The sequence below is a fragment of the Lissotriton vulgaris genome, chromosome 12, assembly GCF_964263255.1.
Source record: "Lissotriton vulgaris chromosome 12, aLisVul1.2, whole genome shotgun sequence".
In the NCBI taxonomy this organism is placed as follows: Eukaryota; Metazoa; Chordata; class Amphibia; order Caudata; family Salamandridae; genus Lissotriton; species Lissotriton vulgaris.
In genome coordinates, this window is record NC_141700.1 from 365372884 (window position 1) to 365389400 (window position 16517).

At 46.0% G+C, this 16517-nt stretch overlaps 1 protein-coding gene across 2 annotated transcripts in view; it reads right to left on the reverse strand.

Annotated features, from left to right (window-relative positions):
• Nucleotides 1–16517, reverse strand: part of CEP89 (centrosomal protein 89) — a 1308678-nt gene that overhangs the window by 1230656 nt on the left and 61505 nt on the right. For both annotated transcript variants that reach the window (XM_086945134.1, XM_086945133.1), the window contains exon 2: nucleotides 12633–12739. In XM_086945134.1, the coding sequence (XP_086801260.1) occupies nucleotides 12633–12739 (107 nt within the window). The remainder of the gene's footprint in view (nucleotides 1–12632; nucleotides 12740–16517) is intronic.

The following is a 16517-nucleotide window of genomic DNA, read 5'->3' on the forward strand; positions in this document are numbered from 1 at the left end:
CTCGAAACTGAATTGGGTGTTTCGCTCGGGCCTCCCTCAAGATGCGTTCCTTCAGCGCGAAGTCAGGGAGGAAGGCCAGTATGTCCGGGGGGGAGGGGGGCGGTGCTCGCCGCGCCATTCCGACTCTGTGCGCTCCGTCAATGCGAATGTCGAACTCCCCGGGCTCCCCAAGGATCCCTCGGAACAGCTCTTGGAGGTAGGTGACCACGCTGTTCCCCTAGTGAAGTAGTGTGGCTCACTGGTTAGAGGCGGCAGACCCGAGAGCAGAGGACGGCCCGGGACCAGGGTTCGATTCCCGGCGCGGCAGGTTTCTGGACCAGGGTCAGCGGACTCGATAATTCTCTCGCCTCGGTGCCCACTCTGATCAGCGATCACACTCGGCAACTCTGGGCATTAGCTTGCCTCATCTTCACTAACGGCCCCACCAGACCGCCGGGGATGCCTGGTCTCACCCTGGAGATACCCATTAAGGGACCATCTCTCAGGGAAGCCAGGAAGGGTTTCGCAGCGGTCGAAGTGCCTTGGGACCCTACGGGTAAGTAGTGCGCTATATAAATGCCAATACATTTACATTTACATTTACATTCCCCTCGGATTTTGACGTGACTCCCCGGACCCGTATGTTGTTCCTCCGAGAGCGATTCTCCAGGTCCTCAGAGTGCACCTGTTGATCCACCTGCTGTTCCTGAAGACGGATGATCTCTTGTTGGAGCTGTTCTACCTCCGTGCTGCGAGTCTGGTCTGCCTCTTCCACCGCTGCCACTCGCTCCCCTAAGCCGTCCAGATCCCGGCGGAGTTCCCGTTGCTCCCCTGCCAATTCCTGCTTCAGGGTTTGGAAGTCGTCCCTCAGGGTATTGAAAAGGGAGGCAAGGAATGCTTTTGTGATGGGGGCAGACTCGTCGGCCTGAGCTTGGGGGCTGACAGGTGCCTTTGGAGGTGGCGTCCCTTGTGCCTTCTCCCCTTTTGAAGCGTTTTTGTGGCGATGTCCACGATGTTGCGGGAACCTTTGCGTCCCGCGGCAGCCATGTCCCCCGTTTCGTAGAGGGTAGGGCTCGTTTAATCCCGTGGATCCGCGCTGGAGTCTGTAGCTTCGCTATGCTCGAGTCACCGGGAGTTTTCTAGTGTTCTAGTCCGGTCTGGGCCCTCTGTGTCCTCAGGGACGGTGAGTGGACGCCCTATTGCTTAAGCTGAGAGCCAAGATGTGGGGCTGTGCATGCCCCCCGTTCAGGTCTTTTGCAGTGAAGCAGGCACATTCATTAGTTAGGGTTCCGGTAGTCTCGGTGTGGGGGCGAGGTGTCCCAGAGAAGACCCCCCCGTGTGTGCTGTGGCGGCCCTCGTGCAAGGCGAGCTGTTGGACCCACACTCTTGCTCCTTTCGATAGCTTTGTTCAGTGTCCCGCCAGCCCAAACAGTAGTGTCCTGTTATGGTTGTTCCTCTGGTGGTGGTCATGGTTTGCGATGGAGGAGCACTCCTGCGGGCGTTCAGAGGCAGCGGTGAAGACCCCACTCCAGAGCGGGTCCTGTCCGGATAAGGCGCTGGTACCTCGTGGCGATGGTCCCCCTTCTCCACCTCCAGGCCGGCCGGGTGGCTCGGCTGGATCTCCTATTGCTGGCAGGTGTGTTGCTGGGCTTTGACCCCCTGCGCGTCCTCCGCAGAAGGCCCCGAAGCCTGGGCCCCAATTTCCACACCTCCCTAGAGCCGGGCCCAGCCCCAGCCTCGGGCGTCTCTCGCTGGCCACCGCCCCGCCTGTGGTCCGTGAGCTGTATGAGGCCCCGAGGCTAGCCAACCGCCAGTTCAGGCACCAGTGTGGGTGCCCCGGTCACTCCGGACAGGCCCAGGCTAGGGCCTCGATTTTAGCGGCAAGCGCGTCGATGCAGCAGCCGTCCCCACGGGTCCAAGGCTCTCGGTGCTGCACAGGGCCGAGGGCGGGAGCCCCTCCAGGTGAACGTGTAGTAGGGACTGCGGGCGAGGGGGTGCCTCCAAACCCCGGCACTTACTTGGGTGTTCCGGTAGCACCGGGCAGGCCCGCGACCAGGGCCTCGATTTCTACGGCCTGCCGCCCTCCTCTCGAGGCTTCTCCAGTCACTGTTTAGTCGGGTCCCGCCAGATTCTCCTCGGGCTCCGGCGCCTGGGCGGGTTTCTCGCAGGGGCCCCCGCCTCCGCCGGCCGTGTCAGTGTTCGGGCACCACCCGCCACGGGCTCCCTCCTGGGCACCGCCGCCCGAAGAGCGCTCCCAGGCCACCACTCCACGGGCAGCAGGGCTCCGGGCAGGTCTCGATCACCCTGGCTCGGCGGCAGCTACAGCGGTCCAGGTGCAGGTCAGAACAGAAGCAGGGGTCACACCAGACAGCGGCAGGGTGACACTGGTAGGCTAGGGGGATGTTTCTTGCGAGTATTTAGGGGCTAACAGGGTTTGGGGTCGGGGAGCCTTCGATCGGACGTCTGTTCAGTCCGCCATCTTGGCCACGCCCCTAATGCTCCCCTTTAAAGAAGTGCAAGCATATCACCTGCCGGGGGTCAAGTTCTGAAGCACAGAGCGCTCACTAGGAGGATCAGGAAACACTGGGGAGCGGGCAGCGAGAAGCCTCGGGCACTTGCAGGATGCAGATATGTTTTATTGTTTGCACGGACAATCAAAACGGTCACCTGTCTTTACAGGGCGATCAGGCAAGACATACAAAGGCCGCTAGAGAGCCTGTGACTGCAGTGGAAGGAGGACTTGAAAATACAGATCCCAGAGAAAGACTGGGATTTGATACTAGCATGAACCTGGAAGGCGTTTAGAAATGCGCAATTTAAATGAATACACTTTTACATACTTCACAGAGCATATCTCACCCCGTCCCGCATTAGGTGATACTTTAAGACAGAGACCACAGCATGCCCGAGATGTGGAGAGAGGGAAGCTCATATAATGCACATGTTCTGGGACTGCCCCACATTACAAGTGTTCTGGGAAGAGATAAGATGCACAGTAGGCGATATCGACAAGGAGCTTCCACAAACCCCAGACCACAATCTGTTAGGATGGTTCACGCACACAGCAAAAAACAAAACGACTGGGAAATTTCAAGACCATGCCTATGTTCTGGCTTAGAGAGAGATAGCTAAGAATTGGAAAATGCCAAGTGAGGGAGTGGGGGGGGGGGGGGGGGGGGGCACGGTTAGGCACATGGAAAAAGGAACTGGAAAAGTTGGGGGGAGCAGAAGGTAGACGTAGTCAGCCTTCCAACACGCCGGAATAAAAGGCATGACCTATGAAGATCTAGCAGAACCCAGCGATACTCTTACATCCCTTCAAATGCAACTCAAGGGGGGAGTGGGGAAGTTTAGTTACAAGGGATTTTGGCTAAAGTAAACCAGACAGTGATCCTGCCTAATATATGTACAATGCTTAATGTGAATATGTTTCATGTTAAATGAAGATTTTTTGAAAACCTAATGAAATTTGGTTAAAAGAAAACAAAATACATGAGACCCCACTGTACTCTACCCCAATCTACTACACGGCAATCTACCCCACCCCACAAACTTTTTGTCCCGCTGAACAGCAGCCACACTGGTGCACAACACAGCTAAAACACGTTGTCAAAGCCAATAGCTCTTGCATAGGCAAGATCTATTGACGTTGCCAGCACGTATTTCTGGTTACACTGCTAACTGCATCCACCATTTTGTAGTTGCTCCATAGCGCTGACTAATGGAGATAACATTTGGTGCCTCAAACTGACAAGGTCAACACTGAATGGCTACTCCCTTCAGCCTATGCACCAGTTTAAAAGTATACACAAGAAACTGCAGAAAATATGACTGGGAAGATGGAAAATAAACACAAAGGCAATAGCCAGTATTTAAAATACACTGTGCCAGTGCTAAAGTGGTACAAACAAAATAATAATATTAAATAAGTGATGTGGCCCCAACATTCCTAGGAGGGTGCAGCTGACCACTATAGTGTAGCTGCTCACTTACACAACCAGTTCCACTCAGCATCTTCACTGCTAATTGAGGACCACCTCAGTGTTGACAGTAAAAGTAGAAATCCCTCAAAACTGTTTTGCTGGATGAAAAAATGTGTACAGCAATTAATTCTACCTCTGTGATTAGTACATCAAATGCAACAGTTCTATCTACTTCCTCTCATGCGGTTTCAGGGTGCAATTTAAAGCCATGATATACATTGATGGACCGTAGTATAACGAGAAGATATTATAATTACATGGAATTGACAGTTGTTCTGTGCTCAAAAACCATCTTACACACTCTAGCATGCTTTAATTATGAGACCGACTTGGAAGCGTGTTTTTTGCATTAAATGTGATTAAAAAGTTATCTCTTGAAAGAGGATTTTAAAAGAATTTTTTTTCAATAAAAACAAAAGCGAAGAGTGAAGGTGTATGGGTTAATTGATTTGAAGCTAGTAGATAACGGTTCCCCTCTGATAAGTATATATGTTTTCTGCAAATGTAATTTTCATCTTTTTTTTTACAGTCCGCATAGAGCCAATATCTAAAATCCTCCACCACACTTTAGTAGAGAAAGGGTTAATGAATCATAGTGTAAACATTCTGCAGGGAAAATAGGGTGTTCCCGTTCTTGACATTCATATTTTAGAACGTTTTCAAATGTTTCATTGATTTCTTATTAGAGACTATACATGAATGCTGCAGTGCCCCTGCACCCTCGGGCACATTCTTGCTAAAGGGTAAATGACAAATCAAATGTCAGGATGCAGATCAAACAAGGATTGGCAAGTCCAACTGATCTCGCCCATGAAACCTACTGACCAAAAAATGTTTTTTTTCTCCTAGATGGTTGTTGCTGATATGTGCCCTTCGTGGCGACCATCTGAGAGTGTATTTCCTTATGCTTTAAGAAAATGCATTAAAATGTCCTCTGTATAATAAAAGCCATTCAAATATAGCTGCTGCTAATGCACTTGTCTCTCCCAGGGTAACTGTGAATGAGATTTCTTAAAATGTATGACAAGGCATTTAAAGATGGCTGCCGCAATCTGCGCACATACACGGCAGCCATCGTTGTTTCTATTACAACTTGTATAGAAGTTGGTTAGTGACCTACCATAAGGACTTCAGAATTGTTAATACAATTTTAAGGTCTTTTCTAAACAATTACTTTGAGGTAAAGAGAAATAACTTCTGAAACGAGTTTTTCTCTGTCAGGCTTTGTTTTGCCTGCAATAAAGCATCACTCAGTGTGGCAAGTATAAGACATTGATCAATATTAAGTCAGGCGGCATAGCATGCATAATAACCACGACTGGGTGAGGTGCATTAGCGTTCGTTTTTTCACTTTATTGTACTATTCCATTTATACCGAAGTATTCTCTTTGTTGTCATTGTAGCATACCCCTGATGAAGGATATCCATGACCCGAAATGCAATGGGCATTGTCGAATATTTGAATGTTTTGAAGATACACATTTGAGATCATCAGATGGAGTGAACTACACAGTAAATTGGTTTTAAAAGTTATACAAAGCAGCCCCTGGTGCGGCTGGCCGCCACCAGGGAGTTGCTCCCCATCGAGAAGATCGCTCAGTCTGGGTCCTCGTCCAAAGGCTGTATCTCCTATTTATATGCTCTCATACAAGCGATGAGTCCCAGATTGACCCCACGTCACAAACGCTGTTGGGAATCACTCACGACTATCCCTTTAGAAGACCAGCACTGGGAACATGTGGGTAGGGCTACAGTGAAATTCAACCGCTCCATGCACCTCAGGGAAGCACACTACAAAATTATGTATGATTGGTACCTGTGCCCCCAGAAACTGCACACGATTTTCCCGGTTCGTCAGACAGGTGCTGGAGGGGTTGTGGGATGTTATGTGATTTTAGACATATATGGTGGGACTGCCCCAACATACAGCTATTTTGGAAGGACATTTTATCCCAAATTAAACTGTTTCCAGGCTATCCTACTCCCCAATCCATAGAACAGGTCTTGTTGGGGTACGAGATCCCAATTTGAAAAGCCAAACACAGTGTGACAAATCGGTGATGTGGATCTGCTTGGGTGCAGCCAAAATGGCAATTGCAGCTGCTTGGAAAAAACTAGAGGCCCCATCCTTAACCCAATGGCACGCACGATTGTGGAGAGTTTTGGCAATGGAAAACATGGCTGATCTAGTTGATGACACTAGAAAAAGTTTTGACTACATTTGGTCTCCGCTGGTATGCTACTTATCGAAGGGACTTCCTTTGCTGGCTTGAAGCCCACAGCTTAGGGCCCTCAATCTGTTCCTTATAGATGCCACATCCACTGCTGCGTCGATCATTTCCGCAGAAGTACATTCTCCTTCCTGTAAGGTTTTCCTTGCCTCGGATTTTGCAGGTTCTGGTAGCATTTCAACGTAGGGGAGATGTGTGACCACATCTGCCTGTCATATCTCCCTAATATTGCTAGAGAGTTTGCGGCACGGACAGTTGTTGGTGCCATAGTGGACACTATCTTCCCAATGGAATCCAGCGGTCTGCCATCTCTGTCTGGCGGAGCAGTTATAGGCGAAGAGGGGATCCTGGCCTGTCTCTGTGGCACTTGGGCGACGCCCGAATCAGCTTTAGGTTGTCCTATGAGGCATGCAGGTGAGTCGCCCGGTGCCTTATACTTTTTGTCCAACCGAGGCAAGACTGCAGGAAGAGAATTAGGTGTTGCCATGATCTTTAACCCTTCCTTCCAGATTAAATCTATGATGGGAATGGTCTTACTTTTTTACTTGCCTTCGCGGCTGATCTTTAAAATCATAAAGAAAGCAGTCGTCCTTCTTTGTCCCCATCGGTATTAGAAATCTCTTTGTAGCCCTCTCCATCAGGAGATGGAAACCCCCGATGTCTACTGGAGGAGAGTCAGCAGGAGTTGGAGCAGATGGTGATGGAGTTTGAATTTGACATTCATCCTACTCCGACAAAACAAGTTTGTCATCCACCTCTCCTTCCTCTCTGTCCTAGTCTGTGGTGTTAGCATCCTGGGAATGGTGTGATGGTGCTGGAGAAGGTGGTCTTGGAGATCTTAAGGAAGATACAGAGACCTGAGGCATGGGTGTCGATGGGAGAGACTCTGCCGATTCAGATGGAGGGAACCAGCGATATTATCATCCAACATGTATTGTAAGTTATTGAGCAGGGCCAAAGGCATCTGTGCTGTGGGCACTGTGGCAGGAGGTTGATCTACCGGCTCAGGGAACGGTTCTTCCTCCTGATTTTCCTACTGATACTTAATGAGTAATTCTGACGGACTCAGGAGAGAGCTTCCAATGAAGAGCCATGTCTTTCCAGTAAAGAAGCTGCCGTAGTCGGCGGGGCAAAGGAGGCAGTAGTCGGTGTTGCGGACCAAACTTGCAATTCCGTGCAAGTTTACAGAAGAGGCGTCCACGATCTTGCTGTCGACTGTGCCGTCGTCGATGGAGTTGGTGTTAGGATAGTGACCGCCGACGAGGCAGTTGTCTTCATCGACGGGGCAATCTTCACCAACGATGTCTTCGACCACAAGGCAATCTTTGGCAACGATGTCTTTGACGACAAGGCACTCTTCGTTGACGATGAGGCCATTGACAAAGAGGTAGTCTTCGTCGACGGTGTTGCCGTCGACGAGTCAGTCTCCATCGACGAGGTAGCTGTCAACAAGGTAGTTTTCGTCGTCGACGAGGCCGCTGACAAGGCAGTCTTCGTCGACGATGCAACCGTCGACAGGATCTTCTTAACCTTCGTCGTCGTCGACAGAGCGTCGACGATAGATGACATTTCCTTCGTCGACGAGATGGGTCTAACTGCAACAGAGACCAGCGTTGACAGAGATGAAGCTGACGACATCATCATCTTAGGTCTCGGAGACGAGATGGTAACTGTCGACGTTGAAGTAGCGTCGACGGAGGAGCCGACGAGGACACCGTCGATGACTGGGTTTTCTTTTGAGGAAAATCTTTCTCAGGAAGCCTTTTTGACGCCAGAGACTTCCAAGTCTTTCTTGGGGGTGACACAGGAGTTGATTTTGAAGGTGGAAAAGCCTTTTTTGAAGAAGGCAAGCTAGAGAAGCCTTAGAGGGTTGACCTTTTCTTAACACGTTAGCCCCAGGAGTAGATAAATCTCCCTCAGGCATCCTCTTCCTGGAGGACACAGATGAACCCGAGGCCACACTTCCCACATCAGTTAAAGGGTTATCCTGATCTTTAATCTTCTGTAGCCACAGAAGTAGGCATCTTTCTCTATCTCCAAGGGTCTTCTGAGGGAAGGTCCTGCAAATCTTACAATCTCTCACCTCATGATCCGGATAAAGGCAGTACATGCACTTTTTGTGGGGATCTTCTGAAAATAGCCGGAGCTTCCCACAAGATTCACAAGGTCTGAAAAGAGATTTCTTAGCAGAGGACATCCTGAAAAGGGGTGAAATCCAGAAAAAATAATGAACTACTGAGCAGAGCTTAGGGAGACTCCCTTCACACGACGTGCGGTAGAAAATCTGAGAGCCTGAGACTCTGGGGAGAACAATCTGGTGGGTGCTGTCGCCTGATTGGCTGCAGTTTGGACTGTAAATAATTACTAGGATAGTCATAGGTGTGGAAGTTTTTCCCTTGTAGCTTTGGGCTACTTTACTTCCTGGTTTTATGCTTGGTTGTTTGTGCATAATAATTGCTTTTTTCTGTACCGTGGGACTCCCACTCCGTTGAGGAGAAATTATTCAGGCATGTGAATCTATGAAAGACACCCCAATACTGGAGAATGTTTGTTTCCGACCCGGCTCTATTATCTCTACATTCAAATAAGACAGACTAAAATGACAAAACTCTCCTAAAACAGGAAGCCCAAACTATAAATACCATGATAAAGATGTACCTTTCATACTACAACAGATCAGAGATTTTGAATTATCCTTCCTCAACCCCCTCCCACCCGAACACACACAGACCTTCCAATTCAGTTTCCCTCCCCTTGATGCAGGGATATAGAGAACCCAAAGTCAACATTCTATAGTAAGTAAAAAGTCAATTTTAGCAAAAACATTTATACTGAGTTTGTGACTGGTGATTGCCTTATACATGTGAAACATTTGGGTGTTTATGTCATTGACGTTGCCTCTCTTTTTGATTGGAAATAAACAGAAGTTGGATTAGGATGGAGAAACATATGGTCACCGTGGCTGTTGTGCGAAGAAACAGAATGGGGAGAGAAAGAGAAAATGCCTAAGCCTCTAAAAATAATTCAAAGGATAGTAGTCTTGGGATTTGCTGGAATCCCTTGAAGGTGGTATCAGAGGACCAGGCTGCTACATTCATAATGTCCTTGAGCCTCTCATTATCCCCGCCTCTAGCTCAGTAATAGAACTGAAACTATGCTTCATGTGAACTAGGACATTTTTCATTGTCGTTGCATAGGGGAGCCAAAAGTAATATTGTGAAATGTTGGCTCTTTCGCCACTTGGGCATACATTGGAGGATCAGCACTGTCTGTGCAACATAATGCAGGAACTGTAACTTAATGGAGTACATCTCATACTGGAAGAGAGCCCTTCCCTATCCAAGAAACAAACAGGGTACAATGCAAAACCTTCACAATAAGGCAGTCATTTCGTGAACCTCCCAATTAAGAGCGGTGCAAGACAGCCTGCTGAGTCTGTCCAATTGCAGGGTGTGGACTCCTGGTAGGTGGCACACTGATAGAACGTGGTTATTCAACTCGCACTTGCAAATTTTCAAAGCAACCTGCAGTCTCTCCATGCTAATTGACGGACAACATGGCTGTTTTACTGTCAGCACAGGTCTGATTTCTTTATCTCCGACCCTTGTGAGAAAAGTCTTTTAGGTCCAAGATCACTGGTTTTAGCAAAAGCGTATTTCATTTGTTTTGGCAGAATTCAAATTGACCTGGCCACAGGCATTGATGCACTTTACATATGAAAACAATTACAATATAATCAAAATACTTATTAAAAGAAAAAATAATAAAAAATAGCAGCAACAATTTGGGTCATTTACTGTTAACTTCCTTTGCATTTGTGCAGCCTATTTCTGCAATAATCTTGGCCTTAAATCGCTGATGGTTTAGTGGAGCAAATATATAAGGTGTAATAGGTTCACTCCACATGTGTTATCAGAGGAATCTGTGGCGTAGCAAATTTCAGAATATCTGGAAAAACCGAAGACAGCCCCAATAAGGGCAGACTAAGGGGTCATGAAAAGAGATCTTCCAGACAAAACTATGCCTGTGCTCACTGTGAGTGGGTCAATCACCCACAACCGGAAAGGCTCCAAAATGCAATGTGGAGACATCAAGATTTTTCTTTGGAATTTCTGACAATGTGGGTAGCTGCGGAATTTGGGCAGGCAGCATCAGAAATCTACCATACCCTCATATTTCTGAAAGCAAATCATTCCAGGGTTGTGTGGCTTACAAGTATCCTTTCTTGCACAGAACATTCTGCACCTATCAATTGTAGATAAAGTAACAGGTTTTTCTCTAATTTATGAGAGGGAAAGTTCTGGAATCAGCATGGATCAAAAAAAGTGCTACCATCCAGTGTGCACCCCTTTTGTCCAATAAAAATGGTACCTCACACATCTGCGTGGGCATTCTCGTCAGAAATCAAAACTTGGATCGCGTGAAGTCAATGAGGTCTTCACATGGTTACAGTTTTGGTCTGTTTCTATAACATGTGTTAGGCCCACCCACAGACGGTGGGTACCTCTTTTTATCAGGACAAGTGTGGGAATGCAGAATGATAGGACGTTGGTCATTGGCTGAAGTTCCTGAGATCTCTGCCACATACATATGGGAGAAATTGTATTTGATCCATACGTTGATGTTCCAGAGCATTCTAGGTAGGAAAATAATATTGGGATACGTGAAGGCCCCTCCACCCTGGATTCCCCAGGGTTGCTAGTTTTCAGAAACGTGCAGGGGGTGTTATAGGGTTTGTGCAGAGTGGTACAGTTCCCCGAGTGCCAACTGACCCCGTGCTTTAATTTTGCAGTGATACTTTTGACGTTTGCAGAGCATTCTGGTCATGAAAATGTGCTTGATACTTTTCAGTTGGTGAACGTGGGAATTTGCAGCCTGGGCAATTTTGTTCACATAAGGAGCTAAGGAGCAAGAACTGTCAACAAAGATGGCAAAACATTTTATGGTAGCAGAAGATACAGAGAGTAGCTGAATTCCATGAGATTGTTGCTGACATCAAGGTTGCACGTTTTGTGGGATATGCCAACATGAATAAAAATTATTTTAAGAACAGCCATTGAGGATTTAATTTCAGACAGTTTTCAGTCATCAAGGCAAACAGCCAATACATACCTCTTTGGATTGAGGCAATGCGAGTAACTAGGAGAGCTTTAAATAAAGTTGCGTGCCATCCGTATATTAGTGAAGTTAAATATAAGAAGCCAAGCGTTTCAACATACAGATTGGAAGAATTGGGGAAAAGATGGAGCCTTGCCAGACTCCATAAGTTATCAGATCATACTTGGAGGTGAAGATACCCAATTTGACTAGGTGAGAACACCTGATGAACAAGGATCTAAGCCAATTGAGACAGAGCCTTTGAGGCCCATTCTGGGTTGAAGGATTTTGAGGAAAATGGCATGGTTGACGTTGCCAAATGACTTGTATAAATAGGTATTGGCGGAGAGTGATGTTAGAGAGAATATACTATTTGGGCAATGTAAACTAAATATATGGCAGGTGGCAGCCATCATGCCGGAGTGCTTATCCAATCGACTGCCCTCATGATCAAGAGATGGGTGTAAATTACAAAGATTAGCTATTCCTTAACTTAAACTTCTTGCATTCTGATCATATCAATGTCTGCAGTATGATAACGTTCTTCAGAGCAGGGTGGAATTACATTTCTTTCCAAGTGCCTCATGCATTGATGAGCTTTTAGGAGAAATACAATCGTTGGGGATAATGCATTTCCAATAGACTTTGAAAATAATAATACTAAGTTTTCTTTGTTTAACGATTTGTTAAGCTTGGGGAGATAAAAAATGCCATAGCCTAGAGATATGGGCGTTGGGACTGCCGAGACTTGAGACTCTTGGTTCTCAATATTAATGCTCATTTGAGGGTCAGAGAAGTCAGTTCCGTTAGTTCGATGTGTGTTTATCTATTTTGTTACCTGAAAAATATGTATTTTATAGTGGATTAGACTAGAGATATATAATAGTTGTACTTCCGCTTGTTTTCCTGTCTTTTAATTCTCTCAGAAAAAAGAATTCTGAAAATAGTTAAAGAGATGACTATTCCTTTTGGGAGGACACTCTTCATATGTCAGAGAAAATTGCTTTTATAACCTAGAATTCTTATTGAATTATTGTATTTATAATTGCATAATGCCACCTCATTAAGAACAGAAACTATAATTGTTTCAGAATCTACTTCCTGCTAACCATGTCCCGTTTCCTTCTACAGACACATAGTTGACTTTTCGATCCGGAAGCATCCATTTTCTGAGTTTAAACTCACATGTCAGGGAGGGAATTATTTGTTAGGTTAACACAATTAATAGTGCAGATGGTATGTTCATTATATACTGGGGAAAAATCCAAAACAGGAAAGAAACATTTTATTGCAATTATATTCACTAAAACATTTAAGGAATAAAATAGGAAGGGTAACATACCTGGGTCTCTCAGGGGATGGATATGGACTACGAGGGGGAGGCGTGCGGGGAACAGCAGATCTAGGAGCTACAGTGGCAGCAGGTACCAAGCCATGAGCTATATGTTTCTAAACAATTTAAAACATGGTTAGTTAGTAATCATATCAGATGTGGCACTGTAATAGAAACATTGCCTAGGCCATCCCTTATCAATGACTTTCAAAAAGTACCATGGCACTAGCAGAAAACAATTAATTAAAAATATATATCATTAAGTACCATAAATGCTGATGAGCAATGTACTACAAATAATAACAGAAATAAAAAAGCCTTAGCTATAGACTTTGCCAATTCATGTTTTTGGTCGTAATGACTAAAGCTCGCCTGCGCTAGACCTAAAAAAGACATTTGAAGAAACAAAAGAAAGTCATCTTTTACTGCACAGTCAGAATATACCGCTCTCTGAGGCATGTGTATGCCAAACGCACGTTCGCCAGTACAGCACTACTATGTTATGCTCACCGGAGTGCTCTGTGTGGGACACAAACTCAACCTCTTTGGTGCAATGGCACTAACCTGGGTCTGCTCGCTGGTGAGTTCATTGGGAACCAAGTTATATTTTTGTAGTGGCGACATTAAGCAATGCATGTTCACTGACTACACATTCCTATCAGGATTTCCTATGATGCTGAAATGCTGAGAACCCACAAAAATACACCAGGAGAATACGACAAAGAAAATGCTCCTTGCCATATGCTCAGAGGAAAGATAATCATCAGCCAATGCTTACAATATGAGACGTGGGCACTCTGACCAGGCTGAAATGGCACAGACCGTAAGATCAGAGAATCTGTAGCATAAATGTCACTAAATGCTGAAAGGTGGCTGTAGTAATGACAGTCCACACGTGGTAAGATTCAAGAACCTTTATTCAGTTCCATTTAACATAGGTGCTCCCAGCTTGACAGGATCGTGACAACCACAACATTCTACTGCTGCCTTCAGGAGCCAACTAGGGCCATACCAATCGGGAAGAAGGAAGGGGGGGAACAAGGAGGAGTGGGAGGAACCAAGGGTTAAGTTACAACACATCATCCTCCCTAGGGAGACCACGGAAGGGAGGGGAGGAGCAGGAGACAACGGAAGAGGGAGCAGGGTGGAGAAAGGGAAAGAGCGGGGGAGAGAGAGAGAGAGAGAAAAAAAAAAAGAAGAGAGCGAGAAAGACAGGTGAAGACTTAAGGGAGATATAACAACAAATGCGCCGCGGAGCACAAAAGTAGGTCCTGCACAGAAGACCCTAACCCCAGTTAAACACCTGGGTATACCTGATGGGATAAGCCCCTGGCCTCTACCAAAGGTGGCATAGAGCCCCTTAATACATGCTAAAATGTCTATGTCAGGTCGGGGTGGAAACCAGAGACAGGTGGTAGGTTTCCAGGGACTCTCTCTTCTCTGCCCCCACCTTTCCTACCAACCATAAACTGACTCTAAATCCCCTACACCCTCCTGGATATATCTAATGGTGACGGGTACTGCCTGGTCTAAACACACCAACTTCAAGTAACTGTTGGGCGACATGCTCCTATTAATACAAAAGTCTGTCCTCAAGGAATCCTGTAGACACTGTATACCATAGTTCTCATCCATTCTCAGTTCACAAGTAGGGGTACCTTGAGCAATGTTCGTTTGATCCGTGTGGACCCTTACAAAGGTGAGTCCCTTCCCCCATGTGGACCAAAAACGTACCAAACGGAAAAGGTTGGGCTTACCGATAACCTGAACTTGTGCTCACTCACAATTGCAAAATGCACCAGATCTCCCCCTTTGTTTACTTCATGGTGAGGGCATGGGTGGGTAGGGGTGCCTAATTAGTCTCTTCTTCTAATTCCTCAGAGTGCTACTGGCCTCAGCGATCCCTTTCACAATTGTGCTCTAGACCACCATATCTTGTACCACTTCTCCCCCCAGGCGGGTGACCGCCCTTATAATCCTTTTTCTTGGGAAATTTCCTGGACCATGTAATGCTGCGCCTACACCTACTCAAATATCCAGTTTCCTTCTCATCATAGTGATCAGCATCGGGTCTATCGTCAGTTCTCTTGTTGCACTCTGTACCACTGGTAAATCCTTCGGTACGTGCCTCCTCAAAGACCAGTCTTTTCCCCGATTCCTTCACACCCGTTCTACTGGTGAATGTAGCTGAATCTTCTGTGTCTATGAACACATAACCTCTCCCACCTTCTGTATGCATCCTGTTCCCTCCTAAAGATACTTTGGGGTGCGGGTAACGTACGCTATTGTGTGCCCCCTCCCTTTCCATCTCCTTCACTTCGCTATATAACCAGTCCAAGTACTCTCCTTGCTTGTTACACTTTGATTCAATCAGACTCTGACCATAAACTCCGCCTCGGTCAATGTCCACAGAACGTTTCACCCTTGTCATGGGTTTGGACTCGGCCAGTGCAGTAGAGCACCACGCTTTCTCAGCGTTGAGGCAGGTGGACTTACCAAGGTCCTCCTCCGTCCTCGTGGGTCGTGTTACCACCCATTTTCCCTTATTGACAAGTTCTTTTATTCTCAATCTACCCACATCCACTCTGATCTTTTCGCCGAAGCATTTCCTTATGTTACCTTCCGCATCTTTTCTCCAGGAAGTATTTTAATCTCTTTTGAATTTGTCAACTGCTGCTTCTCTTCTCTGCTCCTTTCTCCCTACAGCCCTTGACCCTCCAACACCGTCCATGGATAATGGTGTACTCACCCTCAACATCTCCAACTTGGTAATTTGTCTACTTTTGATTATAGTCAGCCTACCCACATGTTCTGAGCTTTTAGAACTTTGCGTTATTCTTAATTTCATTTCCTCATCCACTCCAAGCATGAGAAACTCTTCTTCCGAAATATACTCTTTACTCCATGTGCTTCTCTCCCTGTAACTCAAATTCATCTCTCTCCTTCCAAACAAAATAATGTCTTTTCCAGTATATGTTTCCAGAGACGTATCAGCTTCTTCCCATTTATTCCCTAGTTTTATAGCCAATTCACTCTTCCATGTTCTTTTGCTTACTACCGTACCATGTGACCCTGAGTCACCGTTAATGTAAATTTCTACTCCACCTATATTGATGGTATACACTTGTTCAGTTTCACCCTTGTTCAATACCATTTTGATATCTCCTTCTTCTCTGTTCATTTTGTTCCATTGTGCTTCACCATTCTTTACTTGCTTATAATGTTCATCTAAAACCTGTTTGACATTCTCCAATGCATTCCTGTCTGTTCCCATATAGATTTTCTTTTCCATGTCATAGTACACTTTCCATCCAACGGCTCCTGAACTGTGTAACTGTATTCCTACCTTTTCCTCTGGTTTTAAAGTTACATCCTCCGCATCTAAAATGGATATATAATTGTAAAAATATTCCTTCCACACCACCCATTCTGCCATATTATCATCCGCTCCTTTCATAGATGGCTCAGGTAGCGGTAATTTAAACATCTTGTTTTCATCCATGTTAATATCGCAAAACCAAAACTCATGCACTTATGTTTTCCTCTTGGTTTTAACAGTACAGTAAAATCTTCCTGTTTTATATATATGATCAGCATAAAGGATACAGTCTTAGAACTCCTGGATTACCCTGTGGCCGGCTAAGGATGATAGCTTATTTCAGATGTTCCTCTTAAGCACCGTTCATATTCGTCTCCACTAGCTCATGCAGATTATTGTTCTCGAAATTTAACTTTGAAGTGGGAGTTTAAACCTTTCACTTACTTGGGTAAAAACTAAACCCGTTTTGATTAGATTATCCTTTGCTGAACCTCTCGAAAGACCATTACCAGGAATTCATGTGCGAAGGTGCAATTGCGGCCATCAACAGTAAGGTGGAGCCCTTACACGAAGTG